Here is a 22,651-nt window from a genome sequence, read left to right as displayed (position 1 = left end):
GGAGAGGGATCGGAGCAGTCAGGGGACAGGGAGCAGAGGGGTTTAGATGGGTTGGGAGTTCTGGGGGGGGCTGTCAGGGGGTGGGGAGTGGTTGGATGGGGCGTGGGAGTCCCAGGGGTCTGTCTGGGGGTGGGGGTGTGGATAAGGGTTGGGGCAGTCAGGGGACAAGAGGCAAGGAGGCTTAGATAGGGAGTGGAGTCCCGGGGGGCAGTTAGGGGCAGGGGTCCCAGGAGGGGGCAGTCAGGGGACAAGGAACGGGGGGAGGGTGGAGAGTTCTGGGGGGGCGGGAAGTGGGAGGGGCAGGGGCGGGGCTAGGGCGGGGCTCCTCCCGTCCTCTTTTTTGCTTGTTGAAATATGGTAACCCTAGCACTGGGGCTTCAGTGGGGGGGCACTCTTCCCTCTGAACCCGGCTGCACCCCAGCCTGGGGTTACTCTGCTGCTGAGATGCTGCCTTACGGACATGTCAAAATGAGGCCTTGCTCATGAGTAGTCGAGAGAGATTCCCGAGCTGCTAGCCCCAGTGTTCTGGCCAAAGTCAACCCAGGGGAGTTAGATTTAGCCTAAATTTCCCCTACCGCTTCCATGGGTCTGTTTGCTCCTCGGTTCCTGCCCCGAGCCATTGGGTAGGTTGCTGTGCCCTTTGCAACAGCTGCTTCTTTGCACCCGGAAGAGGCAGCGTTGCCATGGCAGGTCTTGGATTTTAGGCTGTGAAGCGTTTTGGGAGGACGTCGTATCTAATCCATCACTGGCATTTGGGAGGTGCCAGCCACCAGAGGGTTTGGCCTGATGGAAATGCAAGGGATTATGATATAAAGCACATGGGTGCTTCCTCCATTGAGCCGGCATTCCTGGGATAGACCGGCCGGGCCAAGGAGGAAGTGTAATGGGCGAGGCTGCTCCATGCTCCCTTCCCCATTGCCATAACCTGCCTGGGGTCGCTTCCAGGGGTCCAGCGAGTCATTCATTATTTACTTGCTTGTCTCTGTGTTCCTTGGGTACTTCCTCAGTTTGACACCTGGGTGGAACATGGCAGGGACGAGCACTGATACTCATACACGCCTGGCTCTTGGCCCAGGCTTAGGGCCGAGGGCAGGGCCATGCTGGGGTCAGGCTAGCTCTTAGGGGCAGCAGGGGAATAGGAGACCACAGCAGGTGTGTTGACCAGCTTGTGGTATGAGCTCCGCCAGGTGCGTGCACTCATTTCCTGCATGGAAAGGACTGGGATTAGGTAACAGGAGCAAGACACAGGCCCATGGGAATTGCTCAGGAGGGTGGTAATTCAGTGGAAGTGATGGGCCTGATTCTCACCCATGCTTGCACCTTAAAAGGGCCTTCAAAGGGGAATAAACTGTTATTTATACCCACTCTGAGGCCCCTTTGCGCAACGAGAGCCGTGTAACTGAGAAGCAGGCCCAGAGGAGTGTTTCACCAATGGCTCCTGTCCTTCCACTGGCCCAAATCAGAACCATGGATCCAGCATGTCCCCGGCTTTGGCTTGTTCAGCTCTGGGGTTCGGGTTTGGCCCACAGGGAAGGTTTTGCGTTGTTCAGAGCTGGGTTCAGATTTCAAACCCCTCCTAGGCCAGAGGGCTGCGGAGGTAGGAGAAAGCCCTGCTCGGTGCCTGGGCAGGGTGGAGCTTTCTGGCAGCCAGCAGAGACAGACCTGGGGAGGGGGCACATGTGATGTGAGGGACTGGGCACGAGGCCGGGAGTCAAGGCATTTAGCCAACATTGATAGAAGCGGCTAGTGCTTTGGGGTACCTCACTTATTGGGACCCAACGTGAGCCACATTAAGGAGCTGAGCACCTGCCCTCTAGAATCCAGGCTCCTTTCTAGCGGGTCAGGCCCCCAAAATCGCGGCATTGCCTCCGTTCCGCTTCTTTGAGGCGTGACTCTGTTCATCTTTCCCCATCTGAAGAATGAGGCTAATTAGCCTGACCCTGCTGTGCAAATCCGTGTGAGATCTACGGCTGCACTATGCAATGGAAGTGCTCCGAATTCTTCTTTTCACCTGATTAGAAGCGGCCAAGGCTGGAACAGCTGGAAGAACCTTCACTAGACCATGACTTTAGCTCTCCGCCCAGGAGGATGTGCCAGGCTAGAGAGCAAATCTAGGCTGGCTTAAAAGGGTCCATCTAGCAGTACCCATCCCATCCTGTGCCCCACCAGGCAATCAGCTCCCAATTTTTTGGACCCTTCACCCTCCTTCCATGCAAAGATCCGTGGAGTCGCCCCAGCCTCTGCTGCCGGAAGAGGCTCCACGCTAAAGCACAGGGGCACGCAGCAGAAAACAAACCAAGCTCTGTATGAGCAGGGGTGCCAGAGAGAGAGCGCTGGGCGTGATACGACACCGGGGGGGGGGACAGGACCAGAGAAATGCATTGTCCTCTTAAAGAGGCTGTGGTTTTATTGCTCTTAAAATTTTTTTTTTTTTTTTTTTTTTTTTTTTTTTTGGTACGTTCCTCCAGCAATAAAACGCTGAAATGGACGCACGACAAATCGATGCTGCGCCATCCAAAGTGCCTCGGAGAGGCAGCTGGGCTTTTTTTTAATCTGATTTTATTTTACTGGGACATGTCCATTAAATCATGCAGGAATAATGGAGACTTCATCTCCTCCCGCCTCCCCAGCCCCCTCTTTAAATAATTCATGCTTTCCAGGAAAATGCAGCAAAGTCGTGCTTTTCGCCCGGAGGATGATGGGGGAGCTGCTTCCATCACGTTCTCGGGGCTCGGGTTTGGAATTTGACTCATAAATTTAGCTGATGAAGTTGAATGCTCCGGAGAGTGGGGCGCTACAAATACTAAGAGCTTCCCATTGACAAGGAGAACACGGGCCCCATCCAAAGCCCACTGATGCCAATGGGCAGCCTCCCCTTGGCTTCAGTGGGCATTGAAACCATGTATGAGGAGCAGTCCTGGGTACAGGCCCCCTTGCTCCTGTCTCCTGGAGAGTCACCAGTGAGAGCAGTCATGGGCTTCCCACACACTGTTCTACTATCCAACTTTCCCCGGTGCCAGTAGGGTGACCAGATGTCCCAGTTTTATAGGGACAGTCCCGATTTTTGGGTCTTTGTCTTATATAGGCTCCTGTTACCCCCCCCAACCCCCTGTCCCGGTTTTTCACACATGCTGTCTGGTCACCCTAGGTGCCAGTGGGTGCTCACGCCCCCCTGACCCTGCCCTGACTCCACCCTTTCCACTCTCCCCTACGGGGGCACTGAGGTGGTTCAGAAGGCACCATCGCCCTCCACACGCTTCTCCAAGTAGAGCTAATTTATTTCTCTGCCAAAAAATAGCCAGGAGTTTGGTTCAAACCTATTTTTATCAGGGGAAAAAAAGATTCTTGTCAAAAAAGTTCCAAGCAGTTCGAACCTCTAGCTTCCTTGGGCCACCTTGTGGGGAACCTTCGACCCCTCCCCTCCTGGCCTTTGACCCCCTGTGCCATCATGCCGGTGACGAGGGGTTGTCATCACTGCAGCGTTAACCCAGAGTCTTCCCCGGCATTGCCCCTGCCCCCCTCCCATCCGCACACAAAACCCTCTCACCCGAGTTTGATGGTGCTTTCAGCCCAGGTGCGCTGGCCCAGCTGGGGATAGAGGCCAGAGCCCGGGTACAACTGTCCCTTGGGCTGGTAACTCACCTGCTTTGCAGTGAGGTCACAGGGCAAAGCTCTCAAGTGCTGATAGTCCTCTAGTGCATTCCCCCCAAGTGCCCTGAAGGGCAGACAAGTTCTCCCCCACTTCACTGGGAAAGACTCCCAGAGCGGCTCAGCACACTGCAGCACAAAGACCCCTGGGATGTGCCCCCAGAAATGGGAGGTGCAGCTCCCATCAGGACCCAGTAACTTGGGCAGGGCTCTGCAGTGTGGCTGCTCGCACCCGCGCTAGCCTAGCCCAGGCACTAACTCCGCAGGAAGACACGTCCTAAGTGGCGCTGCCCAGCCAGGGATATTTTATTGCCACCCAGGAGGGGATTAGAAACCTCTTGGGGGCCCACGTACTGCTGCCCAGGGGGCATTGGAAACTTCCTGTGGGTGGGTCTAGGTGGCTAGAGACCTGGGAGATCCAGTTTGGGATGGGGCTCCGTCGCTGGCTCCCCGGGCTGAGAGGGCATCTGTGGAGGCACAGCAGGGACTGCCTGGCCTGGAGCAGTGTTCCCGGGCTCGCCCTGATGCCTGACCTGAGGGGGAAATCCAAGGGATTCCCCTCCTCCAAAAAGTCTCTGTTTTTACTGTTAATGGGCCTGAATCCCTGCTGTGATCAGCTCTGCTCAGGCAACTTAAAGGGGTGTAAAGCACCCAGATCTCCCTTCCCCAGGCCTAGGAGAGCACAGGGGGTGGGGAGACAGTGTCTATCATTTCCCTGTCTAGCATAGGACCAGGGAGAGGAGACGGCTACAATCCCCAGCCAGTTGGGGGCAATAACCAGCTAGTCTAGCTTCCATCAGCCCCAAGTTGCTCTCTGTGCTGGGGCTGGAGCCTGCAGGGACCTGGCCCCAGAATCAGCAAACGCTGGACGCTGCTGGGAAGTTGACACACTGGGGTGTGTGTGTGGGGGGGTTGTTTGTTATAAAGTAAAGAGACAAAAATCTCAGAAAATAGCCAAACTGTGACTGCTCTGGGTGCAGCGCTGCCCAGCCACTGTCAGAACCAAATGCAAGCCCACCCCCCAAGGAGCCGGAGACCCTCCCCTCTGGAATTGTGCCCTAGAGCTGGGCCCTGGGCTTGTGGAATTGGGGGCTGGATCTGAGCTTCCCCGGGCCTGGCAGGGGCTGGGGGCGAGGGGCCAGTTCAGGAGCTGTAAGGAGACATCCCAGTCGATCAGGGAAGCGCTGGGAGACTCCTTCCCCGCAGTGTCAACGCGGGCTCCATTTCGGTCTTAGCGACCCCCAGGCTAATCTGGAGGAGGCAGGCGGAGGTCATGACAGCTTTGAGCCGAGTCTGCTACTCACTCCCCTCCCCTCCGCCCTCTGATAAATGGCTCCAGACAATAATGTGCTGCTGTTAAGTACGCGGGATCTGAAAAAGGCTTTAAGTGAACTTGGTTGCTTTAATCAAAAGTCCATTAAGTGTTGCTTGGAGCCATCGAGGGAAAGGCTGTTCCGATTTGGCTTTATCAGCAGGTAACACCCACTTAGCGGAGCGAGAAGACAGCTCTATGTTCTTCTCCCAGGCCCAGCCCTCCCTGGGCCTGGCCAGGTTCCAGCTGCGTGTAACATAGCTATCTGCAGGGGCTGGAGTGGCAGGATCAAACTGCAGGCACTTCCCCCAGGGGCTGTGCCATGGCATCCGTTCCGGATGGGCACGACCTCCAGGGCCAGTGATTCTTCCCAGGTTTCACCCAGTTGCCGGATTCCTGGGCTGCCTGGGGAATCTCCTCAGGAGAGGTGGGGCCGAGAGCGGGTCTGTAGAAGGGTGACTCTGGCAGGTCTTTGTGGGATTGGGGGAGTTTGGGTCTATAATGAGGGCGAGGCCAAAGGGACCTGCCTGTCCATCGCCGCTCCTGTCTGCCCTGCTCTGCCCCATACCACCCGCGTGGTGCCTGGCTTTCATCCCCGCGTGGGAGAAACAGCAACGCGAAGACCAGGTTGCAGACAGCAGTACCCACCCTAGAGCGGCAGGGCAGAGCCTGCGGCGTTTAGATCTCAATGTGCTGTTGGTTCTGTACCCGGCCCCGGAGTTCTGCCTCACACTGGTGCCCTGGCAGGCGTGAGGGGTAGGGAGAGGGGAAGATAGAAAGGTCGGAGGGGGGTCGCCCCTAATGCCGTGTTGATGGATGTCGTACAAGAGCCTAACCGGCCGGAGAGGAAGGCATGACAGAGGGAAAGGGGAACCCTTTAGAGCGGTATGTACATCTGGGGCTGGCAGGGAGCTCGCAGTGTCTCTGTTCCCCTCTCCAATATGTTTGCCTTTGCTCTGGTTTTTCTCGGCCCAGGTTACGCAGGCAGCAGAACGCCCCGCTCTTTGGGAAGATCCGGAGCTCCCGGTTTGGCCCCGACGACCCTGACGACGGAACTAGTGACCTGGATGAAGATGAAGATCTACAGATCCAGGTTCCTTAGCGCCTGGTGCGCAGGGCCAATGAGACGGTGGCTGGAGGAGAGAGAAGGAAGCGGCAGGCTGGACGCTTGGGGAGGATAATACCTGCAGGAGCCTGGTCCCGTTCACCGGCCTCGCCATCGGCAGCCAGACCAGCCAAGAGCCAGCGGAGGACGTGTGTGGATACAGCCTCTGGCCCTGCTGGCCGGTGTCACCACCAGTCATGGGGAGAGGGGGGGTCCTGGAAAGAAACCCCGTGGCCAAGTGCCCGTCCCAGGGGGCAGGATCGGTTCTACCCCAGTGGGTTTTGTAGACACAGGGAGAGAAAGCGCCAAAGGGTGGGTTGAAGGGAAATCCCCAGGTGGCTGTAACCATGAGAGGAGTCGGGAGGGGCCAGGCGGCAGAGCATGAATGAGCCGCCCTGGGTAGAACAATGGCATTGGTGCCGATACTGTATAAATGATGCCAGCAACTGAGGTGTAGGGGAGGCCCCTGCAGTGGCTGAGTCTGGGCATTGCATGGTACGCGGTGCAGTCTCTGCCCCTTCAGCCCTGCCCGGAGTGCCCTCTGCAGTTCCAGCCTCCTGCACGTGCCCTGCCCAGTCCCTCCCTCCCCAGCTCGCTCCTGGCACATGGCTTTCACCTGACAGGCCCCATCTCTGACGCCACCAGCCCCGGCCTCGGTTCCAGTCTAACCTGGGAACCATTTGCATCTCAGCATCACAGCAAATGAACTGAGCCTCGAAACCAATGACCTCCCTTTTACTGATGGGGAAACTGAGGCACAGAGCAGAGCAGTGACTTGCCCAGGATCATGGCCCTCCAAGGCCTGCACCTCGGGCACTAGGCCGTGCCTCCTCCCCATGTGCCCTGTCCACCCACAGCCGCTCTCCCTCACTCCCGTTTGAACACATGCACCTCACAGCATAAACGGACATTGCAATGATACACCGGAGAGCGTCCAAGGCGGAAAGCAGGCGGCGCTAACCCGGATGAGCCCGGCCCCTGGAGCACTGACAGCAGGAGCCAAATACACCGGAGCAAACCCTTCTATTTTATATACGGATTTTATATATATGTATGTATTTGTATATGGTTTATATTATAAATAGAGCTATGGGCCCAGGCGATTGCTGTGGTCGGTATGGTGCAGTCCTTTCCCCCCACACCTAAGCCCTGCGCTATTCTGTACTGCGCCCGCCTGCTGGGGTGGGCTGGCGGTCCCTGGCCAGGCAAGCGGTTGCTGTGCCGGCCGCGGGGTGGAAACGGAGGCTGGTGGAGACAGGACATCAGGAAGCAGGTGGCTTCTTTGCCAGGGAATGTTTACAGACAGCGTCTGACAGCTGGCGGGGGGAGGGTTGTAATAAATTGAATTTATGATAAACCCAAGTGTGGGACTAGAGGTGTCATCTGCTGGGATGCCCAGGGCAGGGGCTTGCCTAGATGGGAAGTATGAACCCCCCCACAGGCTCGTAAGGGGTTAATGGGTGCCTGAGAGCCTATTGCACCTGGAGGGCATGTCAGGCTCAGTTCAGGAGCAGGCCGAGCTGGGATGGTTTCCATAAGGCGGGCGGGGACGTAGGGTGGTCAGGCTGAAGACCAGCCCAGCCTCAAGGGGAAGAGAGAGGACGCTTCAGGAGCCAGGTTGCACTCCTATGGTGGCGCCTAGGGAGGGGGTGAGGAATTGAGGGACGTGGCCCTGGGGGTCGGTGTCCTGATGGGGATGGGAAGAGAGACGGGAGGTGGGAAGAGAGACGGGCATCTCAGACTCCTAGGAGGGGAGCAAGGTGGTGGCGTTGTTTGATGCTACTTGCTGAAGAGCCTGGCCCTGAAGTGAGAGGCTGGGTGGGACAGAAGACTTCTTGGCTTGTTACCTGTGTCTCTTAATACGGGTGACGGTGGGATGCTAGAGGGATATGACTGGAGGGCTGAGTTATCCTCCCCCCCACACACACACCCGTGTCATGTGGTGGGGGACATCGCTATTAACAGGCGCTGGCAGAACCATGTTGTTTTCCCTTTGGATCAGCCCCTGAATGAACCACTGCTCTCACCATTCCCGTGACACCCAGGCAGAGCCTGCCGGGCAGCTGAAAAGGGCCTTGGCTAGGGGCCTAAAACGCTAGTAAAAAAACCCCTAAACAATAATGGCTGGTGATAACAATTTTATAGGGAGCCGGGGGTTTATTGCCCCCATAACAGAGTGTGATGTAACGGCAAGGAGCTCACTTCCTCCAGAGTCCAGGAATCCCTGGAGGGAATGCTGCAGGAGCGCCCAGTGCGGGGCAACTCCCAGCGTCTCCCAGCAGGGGGTGCTCTGGGAGGGGGGCAGCAGCTCCGGTTTGGGGGGCGCTCCCAGAAACTCTGCCCCCCGCTGGTTTTCAACGAGGAAGTTGAAGCTGGCGAAAAGACAAACTTCGCTGCCTTTTGCGGGTTGCCCCCGGTTTTCTCCCTCCCCTCCAGGGCATGCTAAGCCCCTGGATCTAATCGCAGTCCCTCCAGGATTAATCTAGCCCATAATCTTCAAAGCCCCTGCACCAGCATCCTGCATTCAGGCGACTCCCCTCCCCAGCTGGGCCCTTCTCAGACACACAGCAGACACAGTCAGAAGGCGAGGGGAGTTCGCTCCAGACTCATTGGCACCTAAAACAAGATAGCGTCTGTGCAAGCGGGTAATTACAGCGCCTGGGTCTTCCTGCGGCCCCTGTTTGCAGAGGGCCAGCTCAGCGCTCAGGAATCCTGCTTGTCACCTGGAGATGGGAGAGCAGAGCAGGGGGAAGGGGGTGAGTGGGGCTGAGAAACCCGAATTGCTCCTAACTGAAGGGGTGGCAGAGTTCAGGCCGAGACTCCATCGCCCTTTGAAACAGTGGTCAGAGGGGAAATCCCTCCACGTAACAAGCTCAGAGAATCGGAGCAGGCGAGAGCTGGAAGGGACTGGAGAGGTCAGCTAGTCCAGCCCCCTGTACCCAGGCAAACCAGCAACACCCCCCTAGGTCATCCCTGACAGGGGTTTGTCCAGCCTGTTCTTAGAAACCTCCGGTGATGGGCCGTCCTTCGTCCTTCCGCCACCTCTCTGGGACCCCTATTAACTAGCCGATACTTACAAAGCTTGTTCTAATCCCTAGCCTAAAGCTCCCTTGCTGATGGTTAGGCCACTGACCTGCTGGCCTACCTTCAGGAGCAATGGGTTCCTGGCTTCTTCGTAACCTACTAACATCTCTGAAGCCTCTTAGCAGGAATGTACAACTCAGATTCCAACATCAACCTTAACTCTGCCCCCTCCCTGGTCCTCCTTCCCTCCAGGGTGGGAACCTTCAGTGGGTGCATCTGCCCCCCCGGAGGATTCCAGCAGCATGGTCCTTGGCTGAGTGAGGATAGATCCGGCCTCCACCCTCCCAGCTTCACAGGGGGCTGGTGTTTGTGCTACGCTGGGGAGGGCTCCCCGGATTAGTCAGGAGTCTGTGCATGCTGGAGGCTGGGTCTTGCTGCAGGTCAATGAGCAGGATGCAGACTGAACAAGCCGAGGACCAGCAGATTGAACTTCACCCCACAGGACCTGCTGGGACTGGCATAGCCGTGAGCTCCCCACAGCCCGTCAGCACTCAGCCCCTGCTCCCTACAGCGCCTCCTGCTGGGAGAGGCTGAGGGTAGGGTAGGGAGGAGCTGCCCTTCCTGCCAGGGCAGGTGAGGAGAGCAGTCCCACTCATTGCAGCGCCAGCCGGGGCCTAGAGCGTGAAATCTCACAGGAAGAAAGCCAGGGGTCCAGGCAAATTCATCTCTTTGCTCCCCATCCAGTGGAGCGGGAAAGTCTGGCCAGGGCCGGCTCCAGGCACCAGCCCAGCACGCAGGTGCTTGGGGCGGCCAACGGAGAGGGGCGGCACGTCTGGCTCGTCGGCAGCAATTCGGCGGCGGGTCCCTCGGTCCCTCTCGGAGCGAAGGACCAGCCGCCGAATTGCCGCCGAAGACTGAAGCGGCGGCGGCAGAGCTGATCGCAATCGCGGCTATTTTTTTTTTTTTTTTTTTGCGCTGCTTGGGGCGGCAAAACCCCTGGAGCCGGCCCTGAGTCTGGCTCAGCCGAGCAGGTGGGCACCGTGCCTGCCTGGGGCGCTGTGTATTTCTCAGACCACCTGGGTTAACAACAGTAGCAATTAGCTAGGGCTGAACCAGCTTGTTTTAAATATGCATCCGCCCCCTCAACCACTGTGAACCTTTCCCTACCTCTCTGCCGGAGCCAGAGTTCCGCCCTCCCCTTTCCTCGAATGCACAAAGGCCTCTTCCCTGGGTCACCGGGCCACCAGGTCACCCCCGACTAGAAGGGAGCCGAGTGGCTGGGGGGGATCTGCAGGAGTAGGGCCCGGCCATGGGGCCTGGGGACCGAGCAAGCCTCAAAGGTGGTTTTGGACTCGGGTGTGAACTCTCGGATGCTTCCAAAGCAAAGGGCAACCGGCAGAATTTCTGGGGTTCTTCTAGCATCACTGGGGTCAGTCACCCCATCACGGGGGAAGGGAGTGCTGCCTCACTGCCTCCATCCTCATCCAGCTCCTCCTCACGGCGCCTGCCCCATCCCCACGGCTTTCCCTTCTTCCCCATGTGGGCCTGAGCCCCTCCGGCTGCAGCGCTTCAGAGGAGGTAGGGAGGGAGTCAGGATTTTAAGTCAATCTCATGATGTGGAGGGCCTGACGCGTGATTTTTGAATGTGTGGGTTGGCCAGACGGGAGTACAAGGGGAACGAGGATCCAAGCTACTTCTGTTTTAGGATTGGCCCAACTACTAGCACTTAAAGCACACACGCCTCTCGTACCCATCCTTAGTTATCATGTGTGTTGTATACAGCTATGTATTGTTATGGCCTGGTTTTCTGTGCCCTCCACCTGGACATTTCACGGCCTCTGACGGAGGCTGCGTTTGCTAATGCAGCATTGTCACAGGAGGGGCACACTGCACTCTCTCTCGTAGGCATTTACTTATGTTCTTTGTTGTTTCCTTGCATGTAAAACCCAAGTCGCTCCGATTGTTTTCCATCCAGATACTGTCCATCTGGTTAAACACCAGGTTCCAGGCGACTAGGAATAACCCGGTTCAATCTTTCAAAAACAACACGAGCGTTGGATTTCTTTTTAAAGCCACAGAGGGTGAGAATTGGAGTGGAGAGGATGCCGAGAAGTTATTGATCCAGAGGGCGTCAGAGTTGAAGGGGGAGAACTGGGGAAGTTTTGAACTATAGAAGAAACATCTATCACAAAATTCTAAAAAAAAAAGTTCATTTTTTGGTGAAAATGTTGCAACCGTGGAAAAGAAAGAGTTGTGCTGAGCCATGGACTTTTAAGGCCAGCCGAGCCCATCTGTCTGACCGTCTGTATATCATACGCCAGAGAATCGCACCGTTACCGCTGCATTGAGCCCAATATTTTGTGTCGGGCTGACACATACCTTCCAGGAAGGCAGCCAGTCTGGATCTGAGGACATCGAGAGAGCGGGAGCGTACCTGTTCCAATGTTGAATCACCCTCACTGCGGGGTGCCAGTGAAAATGCCAGTCCCGGCTGAAACCCGACTTCACCTGGCATCAGAGTCGCCGTCCGGTCTGTGTCGCAGGGCACATAGTTAGAGAGAAAGCCAGAGCAGAGAAGTGTAAGTTTAGAGGGACTCAGCAATGCAATGTTATTAAAAATTGATATTTCAATGAGCTCATCCCTTTCTCTCTGGCTTTTAATTGATTGGCTAAAAAGCATTACCTCCCCCCCTTTTTTTTTATTTGCGGGGAACATTAATTTTTTTATGGCCAAACCAATCTGATCATAGTGGCAGAGGTATCCACACAGCACTTTGAGCAGCCATAAACAACTCGGCTAGCTGCAGATATCTGGGGCAAGGTCATTGGCTGGCAGAGCCAGGAGGTCTGAAATGATTCTCTCCGGAAGGCTGGCATGGCAGGGCACTGATCCATCCTGAAGGGACATACCTGATTTTGACAGTGCAAGAAGGGATGGTGTAACTTTAAGGGCCCAATCCTGCCAGGTGCTGAGCACTTGCCTTGATCCAAAAAAGCACGAAAGCCTGAACTTTAGAGGCAAAAAGCAACCTGAAAAAAACCTTTCGAGGCCAAAACAAGGTCATCATCCAGCAATGCTGCAGTAACAGCAGTGTCGTCTAGTGCATAGAGCACTGGACGGGGACTTGGGAGACCGGCGTTCTATTCCCAACTCATCCACTGGGGGACTTTGGGCAAGTCAAGTCGCTGCCGCGTGCCTCAGTTTCCCCATCTGTGAAATGGGGATAATGCTGCTGACCTCCTTTGTAAAGTGCTTTGAGCTGTACAGATGAGAAGTGCTGTATAAGAGCTGGTGACACAAAGACACTGAGCTGTGTTGGGTGTAGGTTAACGCACAGGGGTCCCCCGCTGTCCCGGGCCCTGCACAGAGAGGGCAGAGTCCCTCTCTTCCCGGGGGCTGGATTGATGGAGGAGGCTCGGATCTGAGGGAACACAGGGGCTGGCTCCCTTTTCCCAGCAGGAGGAGATGGGTTTTCCCAGTGGCACAGGATGGGGAACTCCAGGATCTGATCTGATCGCCGGCCTCGGGTAGGCAGAGCCCCTGGGTCTGCCCCCTGCCTGGCTGCAGGGCTCCGGCCCACACAGGGTTAAGGAGAGGAATGCTAGGCCGGGCTCTTTGCATTGCTGCTGCAGGAAAGAGCCAATGTCTGTTTCTTTTCTCTCTGCCGCCTCATCCGTCTCTATTAAAGTGACAGGCGGGCGAAACACAGGCTCCTGTGGAGGCTGACACAGCACCTCCCAGATGGGCCCTGTGGGGGAGCCCAGGCAGGCCTGCTGCACTCTGTGTAACCTCTGACTCAGCCCCCATCCATCTCCACAGCCGGTCCCCTTGGCTTGCCCCGTCTCTGTCGCCCGTTCTCTGGGAGATGAGGGGCTGGCAGCAGTGGGAGGAGGGAACAGAGCGTTCTCATCCTCCCTGCAGTACGGCTCAATCCCACACACCTGGCAGGAAGCAGAGCCCGGCTGGGCTTCAGGTGTTGGACAATCAAACGCTCTACAGCGACGGGCTTCCCATCTCTTCCCCCCATGGATCGGTCCCCAGCCTGGTGCGCACCCAGGCAGTAACCATCTCTTCCCCCCATGCACCCCATGAAACCTGCCCCGGCGCACGCCTGGCTGGGGACCGATCCCGTGCCCCAGTTACTGCCCCGGCGCACGCCCGGCTGGGGCCCAATCCGGGNCCAATCCCCAGCCCCGGTTACTGCCCTGGCGCGAACCCACCTGGGGCCGATCCTGGGCCCGGTTACTGCCCCGGCGCGTGCCCGGCTCAGGACCAATCCCGGGCCCGATCCCCAGCCCCAGTTACTGCCCCGGCGCGCGCCCGGCTGGGGACCAATCCCGGGCCCGATCCCCAGCCCCGGTTACTGCCCTGGCGCGTGCCCGGCTGGGGACCAATCCCGGGCCCAATCCCCAGCCCCGGTTACTGCCTGGCGCGTGCCCGGCTGGGACCGATCCTGGCCCCTGATTTCTGACTGGGTGCGCTCCCACGTACATGGGTTCCAACCAGTCTGGACAGAGCCGAGGCCTCTGGCACCTCTCTAGGCGCTCTGCCCAGTGGGGGTTGGCCCCAACTCCCTGGCACCTCCCCAGGCTCTCTGCTGCCCTGCATTCCCTGGTCATTTGTCACCCTTCCATATTGGAGCAGCCGCTCCATACATGGCCTTTGCTGTAGGGTTTCTAAGGACACCTCCCTGTATGGTCCCCAGTTACGCAGTGCTGTCCAAGCAGACGCCGCTCCAATCACAGCTCCATCCCCGGTACCCAGCAGCGCCAGCGCCCTCTCTGTGGCCTACTAGCAATGCGGGGCTGGCACGGCTGAGAGCTGTGTGCAGGTGGGCACTGGAAAGCTGTCACCTCACTCCTCAGTGACCTTACCTGTGACACTGTAACAGGGTGACTGGGCCCCTTATGAGGGTATGTGCAGCTGTGACTGATTACCTGCTGCCCAGCTGGTCTTCAGGGAAGACACGTGGGCCTTACGCCGGGGGAGACAGCAGCAGGGGAAGGCTGGTTGCTCACCCAGTGACCTTTTCTAACCCAGGGAGGGAATGAGGAAGCTGCAGTGAGCAGGAGAACTTGAGTAACTAGGGTGGCCAGCAGAGGGGTGGTTGCCTGCTGGTCTCTCTCTGAGCCAAAGACAGGGTGCTGAGGAAGGCTGAAGTCTAGCTCGGGAGGGCTGGGTGTGGTTAAGAGCCGACTGGGACAGACGAGCACCAGGCCAGTGGGAGACACTAGGGCAGATTGGCAGCTTTCGTGTTGTGGTGGGGGACTTGGAGGGTTGCTTTGAACTGTTTGTGCTGCTCAACCAGCTCCAGGCTGGGGTGGAGGTAGCCAGGAGGCAGCCTGGGTGGAGAGAAATGGAAACTGAGCCAAGCTTACGCGGAGCCAGGCTCGGCTAGCAGGGGGTGCTACCGGGCAGGCATACGCTTCGACAGGCTGGCATAGGGGATCAGGCTGGATGACGGTCAGGGAAGGAGGATTCCAGTCAGTGCCAGAGAGGAGGGGAGAGAAAAGGCCTGGCTAGTCCCATCTACTGCTAGGGCAGAGCTGGCAGTGCCCAGCTAATGGAGCATGGCCGGTTAATGGGGCACTGTGGGCGATGGTATTGCTGCTGTCACACACTGGGGTCAGTGGGGCAACAGAAGTGCTCAGTAGCTGGGACTGGAGGGTCCTGGAAGTGGCTGAGAGCTGGCACTGCCCAGCTTGCTGGCAGGGAGTTGGCACTGCCTTGTTTTGGGCACTGAAGGAGAAGAGCGAGAGGACGGCAGCTTGGAGCCTGGACGGGGGAGGGAGTGGGGCTTCTCGTTCGGCAGCCTTTGGCAGTGTGTGGCCCATTGGTGCCAATTCTGTGTAGGCGAGACTGGCGGAGTTAGGCCGAGCTGTGCCAGCAGCACGCATGCTACAGTCCATGGTCGGCGGGCACCATGCCTGCCACACTCTGAGTGAGGGGGGTGGGGCGGGACCCAGGCGACTCCCCTGCTCCAGGGCTCCCTCCCTTTTCCCAGCCCAAACCTGGGATGCGTGGGGAATCAATCTCCCGGGGGGAGTTACAGTGCTGGGACTTTTCCCAGTCCTCCAGCGCAGGGTTAAAATGTAGCTGCTGGTTCTCCCACTCTCAGTGCCCCAGGGGAGTGAGGAGTCAGAGAGACTCCGCCACATTGCTTGGGTCATTTCAGCCTTTAGGGCCAAATTCAATCCTGGTGTAAGAAGGCAGAGGATCCTTCACTGCCAGAAACGTTCCTGGGTCAGTGGGTCTCAACCTATGTACCATTGTGGGCCGTATCCAACACTACCTGTGTGGCCCTGAGGATGTCACCTGGGCTGCAGTTGGGTGCTGACTGGGAACCGCTGCTGTAGATGGAGGTTGGCTCTCCTGGAATCTGGACCGGCTGCTGCAGGGTGTTATTTGTATCACGGCTGAGACTCGAAATCCGGACCAAGCCACACTGGGCCAGGCCCTGTACAAACCTAAAGTGAGTGAGAGCCCCAAGTCAGATAAAGGGGAAATGGGCCCAGGCAGGTGAAGTGATTTGCCTGAGGTCAATCAGCATGTCAGTGGCACAGCCAGAAATAAAACCCAGCTGTCCCGAGTCCCAGTCCGGTGCACGCTGCAGGCTCACGCTGAATCGGCTATTTAAGGCAAAGCTAAAGGGCATTTGACTTCATGGGTTAGAGTTAGATCAACGGGCATTTTATTTTCCCAGGTAAAGTGGTTATTTGGCACATGCAGCGGCTGTTCCACCAGCAACAATCAGTCAATCGCACACGAAAATAAAGAAACCTCCTTGGCCGATTATAAATTTGTTTGAAGGAAACACCCCACAATGCTGCGTTATGCGTCACTGGCCAGAGCTTCAGCTGATGCAAACGGGTGTAACTCTACTGAAGCGAATGGAGTGAGGGCGATTGATTTGCACTGGCTGAGGATTCGGCCCATTGTTTAGATAAAACAGATGGAAAGGGTGAAACACAAATGCATCACTCCTCCCCCTTCTTGTCTCCTCCCCCCCGAACAAAATAATTTCAAATGTCTCATCTCTGAAGTATTTCTACATCCCGGTGTGATGAAGTAAAAATGTTCTTAATGTTGTCTTTAAATACTGTGTGGGTGCCTCAGTTTCCCCTATGCATTTCTTAAGTATCTAGGTGGTGGGATAAGGGTGTGTGATTGTTGCAGAGCCCCAGAGGGCAGGGGTGTGCAAGGGTCTGCACAGAGAATGTCCCACACCCTGTCTCCTGGCAACCAATGGCCTGGGCCCCTCCCCTACAAAGGTGCCAACAAAAGGTGTTCAAAAATAAAAAAAAATCAGGTAACCTCCTGCTCCCCCCCCCCCAAAAAAAAAAGGTAAAGGAGGGGCTAAAAAGTTTCAGTTTGAAGCTGGCTAAAAAAATGGAGGGGAGGCCAAACCTCCTGGCTTCCCCTAGCCCCCCAAGATGAACCTGACTAAGGGGGTCCTGTTGTCTGTACCTGCAAGGCCTGTCTTGAACTGTGTTCCTGTCGTCTAAATAAACCTTCTGTTTTACTGGCTGGCTGAGAGTCATGGTGAATCGCAGGAAGCCGGGAGTGCAGGGCCTTGTCTCCCCCAACTCCGTAAAACCCAGTAATTTCCGTGATGTTGTCGGTGTTAAACATGTACGCAGAAGAAACCGTGTGTTATTAAACAGATCCCCCGCCCCGGCAAGCTGTGTTTCAGCCTGGACTTGATTGTTGTATGTGCATTATAACATCACAATAAAACAGGGGGCCACCTGCTCGGCGTGTTTCCATCAGCAGAGTGCCGCATGTCAACAGAGCTACGCTGCTCTGCACCAACTGAGGACCTGGTCCACAGTTGGTAAAGTCAATTTGGAGGAAGGATGTTCTGGTGGTTGCATCACTAGCCTAGGACTATGGAAACCCGCATTCAATTTCCTGCTCTGCCACAGATTTCCTGTGTGACCTTGAGCAAGTCACTTAGTCTGTGCCTCAGTTTCCCCTCAGCTGTAAAATGGAGATAATAGCACTGTCCTATATCAGAGGGGGGTGAGGGTAAATGTATTACATATTAGGAGGGGGCACGGGTAATGGGTGACCTAGAAGTACCTGAAATGGAGAGACACAACAGTTGCCTTACTGGACCAGGCCAACGCTTCATCTCATGTGTGACAGGGGCCAATAGCTGATGCGGAAGGTAGTAACCTACCTGACCATGCAGCTAGGAAGCACTTTCCACCCTAAAGCGTGCATGGCAATCGTTTGAGCTGCTGAATCTCCTTCTGGTTAGCGTATCTGCAGCTGCTCTTCTAATTCATGTAAATCTCCCCTCTGGTTTTGAAATGCACTAAATGGAGGTTAGTCACCTCGCTGCCACCCTGTTCTTCCACAGCTCAGTTTAGCCAGTGGCTGGTGGAATGATTTGAAATCTGCCTTTTTGTTGAGTATTATGGAATGGGAGAAACCGAAGTAATTGATACTGCGTCTCACTTACTATGCGGTATAATCGTTATAAATTAGTGATGTTCCCTTTCCCCCTTGACCTGAGGCTCTCAAAATGCTTAACACTAGCTGCCTAAACCTCACAGCACTGCTTGGACAGATGGGGAAACTGAGGCGCAGAGCGGGGAAGGGGGCTTGTGTAAGGCCACCCAGTGAAACAGTTCTTAGGTGCCCACAAGTCCTGGTGGTCCAGTGGGAGCTACTCCTGCTCCATGATGAAGTCACCTCACAAGGTAAGGAGTGAGGTGAAGAGAGCAGACACTCTCCAGGCTTAGGCACTAGACTGGGACCCAGGAGATTGACTGTAAACTCCTCCGGTGGGGACTGTACCAGCACCTAACCCAGTGGCCCTGATCTCACTTGGGCTCTCTAGGTGCTGCCTGGGACAGAAATAATAATTAATTATCTGGGTTCGGTTCCTGGCTCCGATGCAGACTCATTTAATTGGTCCGTGCCTCGGTTCCCCCTCTGTAAAATGGGGTGGGATAACACCCCTTCCTTTCCATCTAGACTGAGAGCTGGTGGGGGCAGGGGTTGGCTCAGTTTGTATTGTACAGTGCCTGGCACCACAGGGCCCCCACCCTAAAATACCCCCGAGGAGAGGGGCCGAAAGGGGAGGGGTCAGGCTTGAGCCCACCCTTTGCATGGAGCTGGGGGCCGCGCCCCCGAGCCCGCGGGAGCCGGGGAAGTGTGGGCTGCCCCTCTCCTCGGAGGAATACGGCGGCGGAGGGGCTGGGCTGGGACGTGCCCGGGACCGAGCAGGGAAGCCGGGGCAGGGCGCTGCGCTCTGCCCGTAGCGCCGCCGCCGAGCTCCCCGCCCCAGCCCCGGCGGCGCGGCCAGGACACGGGCGTCCATGGAGCCGGGGCGCAGCGGGCTCGGGAGACGGGCAGCCGGGAGCGCCGGGGCCGGGCAGGTAGGAGCCGCCGCTCACCGCCGCGCTGGGGGGCACCAAGCCCGCAGGAGCCGGGCGCTCGGGAGTCCCCGGGGAGCGCTAAGGACGGGATCCGGATTGGGGCACCCCCTGGGGTAACTACCGCCCCCACCTCTGCTAGGATCGGGGCACCCCCTGGGGTAACTACCGCCCCTGCCCCTGCTATAGGGGACCCAGATCAGGCACCCCCTGGGGTACCCACCGCCCCATTCCCTGTTATATTGGAACCAGATCGGGGCACCCCTTGGGGTAACCACCGCCCCTGCCCCTGCTATAGGGGGACCCTGATCGGGGCACCCCCTGGGGTAACCACCACCCCTGCTATAGGGGACCCTGATCGGGGCACCCCTTGGGGTAACCACCGCCACATCCCCTGCTATAGGTGACCTGGATCAGGGCACCCCCTGGGGTACCCACCGCCCCATCTCTGCTATAGGGGACCTGGATCAGGGCACCCCCTGGGGTACCCACTGCCACATCCCTGCTATGGGGACCCGGATCAAGCTGCTCTTTTCCATCTCAACAGCCCGGTGTAGAGGGGCTGTTTCTTTACAGCAGGATGTAGAGGCCTTGGGGCTGTTTCTTTTTAAAGGAGCCCAGAGCTGGAGAAAGAGTCCAGAACTCCCCTTCTAATGGCCCCCCAGACCTTTCCTCTCCGTCTAACACCATGGGCCTGATGAAGTTCTCTCCTCCTTAGGGGTCTGTCAGCTCACGCCAGGGGGTTGGCCTGTCTCGTCTTTCTAAGGTAGCCCCAGGAAAGAAACCTCTCTCCGGGGAGCTCTGTATTTCACCCCTTGCTAAAGGTTTCCCAGGTTGGAGCAGTCCTTCCACCCCAACACCAGAGCGGTGGGTAAAGTTCCCCCAGAAAGGTGCTCCAGATGGGGGGGTTTCCTCTGTGACCCCTGGGTGATCACATCACTGATTATTTCCTCATTCACTTAGCCCACAGTCCCAGTCCCTCCGGTTTTGCTGTGTCAGAGAGGAGCTTTTCCGGTGCTGAGTTGATTGGGTGCCCGCTCCTGTGCTATCCTCAGTGACAGCAGGCCAGGAGCCTGCCTCTCTGGGCTGGTGGTTGTGGTGAGCTGTGCTTAGAGAGGGACCAGGTGAGGAGAGTGGCAGTAATGCTCTGTCTCTCCATAGCACCGTCCATCCTAGGATCTCAAAGCACTTCGGACTCGGGAACGAATTAAGACCTCTGGGTGGTATTATCCCCATTGCGCCAATGGAGAAACTGAGGCACAGAGCAGTCCGTGATTTGCCCAAGGTCACAAAGTGCGGCAGAGGCAGAGCCTGTGAGTGGGCAGGATGGAATCAGGGCAGAATTTGATTGGTGCTTTTCCTTGAGGCAGTGACACAGCCAGGGGATGAAGGTGCATTTCCCAGGACCTCAAGGACCCTGCATTGCAACTTTTCCCATGGCTGCGGACGTGTGAGCTGGGTCCCACCTGGGGTTGTTCCAACTGGCTTGCTTGAGAGACGGGGTCCCACATCACAGAGTCACAGCCGGAGTCTCTCCTCTCTCCCAGGGCATGACTTAAGGAACCTGTAACTCACCTTGTACCCGCTCTCCCCACCACCTTGTGGGTCACACCCTGATAAGATCACATTGCTGTAGGATGTGACTCTGCAGTGGAGACAGTAAGGGTGTGGGCAGCACAGTTTTCACAAACCCTGGCCGGTGATAGGACGGGACCCAGACAGCTGGATGTGTGGTTTTTACTTTCCTAGGGCAGGAGAAACCCTGATAAGATCAATGTGCTGGGGGTAGGGGGCCCACAGCAGAGACAGCGGGAGCCCTGCCTAGGCATTTCCAAAGGCCTCTGATAAGATAAGATCACCCTGCTGCGGGCTCTTTTCTCTCCCAAGGTTATTGGTTAACCTGCAGGATTCCTTGGCAATAGTGTTTGTTTAGAAAACAATCCGCCCAGGACGAGCCCAGGTACAGGATTCTCTGGGGTCAAAGGGAGCCGGGCTGGAGAGGAACCCAGCCCTACTGCATGGGACCAGTGTTCGGTCTAGGCTGGGAGCCTGGCTCTGACCGGGGCTAGCGCCCGGCTTCCAGAGGAAGGTGTCCGAACCCTGCAGTGGACATGACCCGTGGCTAAGCTCCATCAGTTAGTGGCTGGAAGGCAGGTGACAGGGAAAGGTCCCACTCTCTGCCGTAGGATACCTCACTAGGGTTGGGCAGGTGAAGGAGTGCTTGCTGCTTCCAACAACAGCCCCTTGTGTCTCTTCCAAGGACTCCCCTGTCCGTAGAGGGGGTGTCTCCACGGGTGACCCACCAGACCGTTGCAGCTGCTCTTGGAGGCTTTAGAGAGAGCGCTTGAGATTGTGCCGCAGCGTAGGCTGACCCAGACTGGAGGCCTGTCAGAGACTAACCCTGTGAAACATAGATGTCAGAGACAGGAGAGACACGTTATTGTCGGGCCAGTTCTCCAGTACAGTATTGTTCTCTATGGGAGAGCCCTTAGTGCTTTGTGGTGTGTAGCTTTAAAAATCCTCTGCCCTGGGGCTGCCATCCCTCCCATGGCAGACTGCCGCCCCAGTTCATTGCAGCCCGCGATCCAGGATTCGTCCCCATGGCCCAGCTGCATTTGCCCTTCCCGCATGGAAGAGGAGAAGTTTTCGATCCCCTGGATTGACCCCGCCCTCTCTCCAGACCACCTCTGGAATTCCAGAGCAGGTAGAATGTTCTGGAAATTCGAGAGCTCCTCATTCATTTCCATAGCACCCAATAAGCTTCATCCCCACTGAATCCAGCCATGTTCAGTGAGTGTCATAACCCCATCCTCTGAGCCCTAGTCACGCCCCGGCCGTCTCCCTCCTCGTCTCAAAACCTAGGCTTGAGTGGAAGCGGAGGAGAGACTGAGACCCAGAGACCTGCCGAATGGAGACTCTGTAGGCAAGCAGGACCCGCGTCGTCCTCCTTACAGTCCTGCAAAGGGGTTCTGGCTCTTGGAGGTGTTCTACACGGTGCCCACCTTTGTTATAGAGAGGCCCATGGGACTGTTAGCTCACTGTATTGAACTGTCCATGTAAGGAGTCCAACCAAGCTGAGGTATATGGGCACCGTCGAAAATCTGCGCTCGTTGCCTGTAACAAAACCTACTGCACATTGGTGAAGTGTGAGCTACACAACCTGAGAAGTTGACTCTGGAATCATAGAGTTTAAGGCCAAACTGGACATCCTGATCATCCAGGCTGACCTCCTGTACATCACAGGCCACCAACACCACCCAGCACCTGCACGCCAAACCCAGCAACCAGCAAACTAGCCAGCCTCGGGTGGGAGGCTCCTGTTTCTCATGTCCCAGCTGGACGGGCTCGTCTCCTGGTTTGGAGACACCCCTGCTTAATAGTTACATCAAATTCCCCCCCGTCCTCTCTTACTCCATGAACAAGCTGTAGGGGGGGAAATACCCCCTTCCCTATACCCCCTGCAGCAGCAGCGTGATGATGGTGTCCTGTGCCACAAGGGGAAATCACTCATGTGTCGGGCAGGGGGCAGCGCCTGGGGACGGCCAGACCGTCCCGTTCTGGGTGTTCTAGACATCGTGATCTGGAACCGGTTACAAGTCACCTAGGTGTAGAAGACAGGCCCAGGGCCCTGCCAGAAGGTGTTTACAATCTAAAGCCCGCACCGGCCGGTGTTGCTCTCACAAGCTTGGACTGGCTACACGTGTGCCATGGGCGTTGAGGTCTTGCTTTTTGGAAGCCGCTGGTCTCCATTTGCAGAGATGCCCCTGCAGGGTTTCCCCTTTGACTTGTCGCTCATGGGCGCCTTCTGCTGGTGTGACTCCAGTTCTGCGCGTGTGTAAGTCAGGGGCCGAACCATCCCTGCTGCACACGAGCGGAGCAGGCTCTAAACCTAAACGGGTGGTGTGAAATCAAGGGGCTGATGAATTTGCCTGCACACCGGCATAGGGGGCCAGGCAGGTGCTGTGCAAAATTCCCTCCCCCAGCTCTGCCAGTGCCCCTCAGTCCTGCCCTGCAGCCCCCCTGCTATCCCAGCCCCGGGCCCTCCCCCAGCTCTGCCAGTGCCCCTCGGTCCTGCCCTGCAGCCCCCCCTGCTATCCCAGCTCTGGGCCCTCCCCCAGCTCTGCCAGTGCCCCTCCTTCCTGCCCTGCAGCCCCCCTGCTATCCCAGCCCTGGGC

General features: G+C 57.1%; 2 protein-coding genes across 4 annotated transcripts in view; both read left to right on the top strand.

Annotated features, from left to right (window-relative positions):
• The window catches only part of CCDC102A (coiled-coil domain containing 102A), a 30,365-nt gene extending 23,196 nt beyond the window's left edge, over positions 1 to 7,169 (top strand). The window contains exon 8 of one of the 2 annotated variants that reach the window (XM_034788391.1): positions 5,936 to 7,169. In XM_034788391.1, the coding sequence (XP_034644282.1) occupies positions 5,936 to 6,062 (127 nt within the window). In that variant the 3' untranslated portion in view covers positions 6,063 to 7,169. Of the gene's footprint in view, positions 1 to 1,918; positions 2,294 to 5,935 lie in introns of those variants that run through there. The other variant, XM_034788392.1, reaches the window with a different exon arrangement.
• An 11,121-nt stretch (positions 7,170 to 18,290) lies between these two features.
• Positions 18,291 to 22,651, top strand: part of DOK4 (docking protein 4) — a 38,880-nt gene continuing 34,519 nt past the window's right edge. For both annotated transcript variants that reach the window (XM_034788210.1, XM_034788208.1), the window contains exon 1: positions 18,291 to 18,479. The gene's annotated coding sequence lies outside the window, so the exon portion shown is untranslated. The remainder of the gene's footprint in view (positions 18,480 to 22,651) is intronic.

This window comes from Trachemys scripta, chromosome 13 (assembly GCF_013100865.1).
Source record: "Trachemys scripta elegans isolate TJP31775 chromosome 13, CAS_Tse_1.0, whole genome shotgun sequence".
In the NCBI taxonomy this organism is placed as follows: Eukaryota; Metazoa; Chordata; order Testudines; family Emydidae; genus Trachemys; species Trachemys scripta.
The sequence above is the reverse complement of the archived record's forward strand: the minus strand, read 5'-3'. Positions and strand labels throughout refer to the sequence as shown.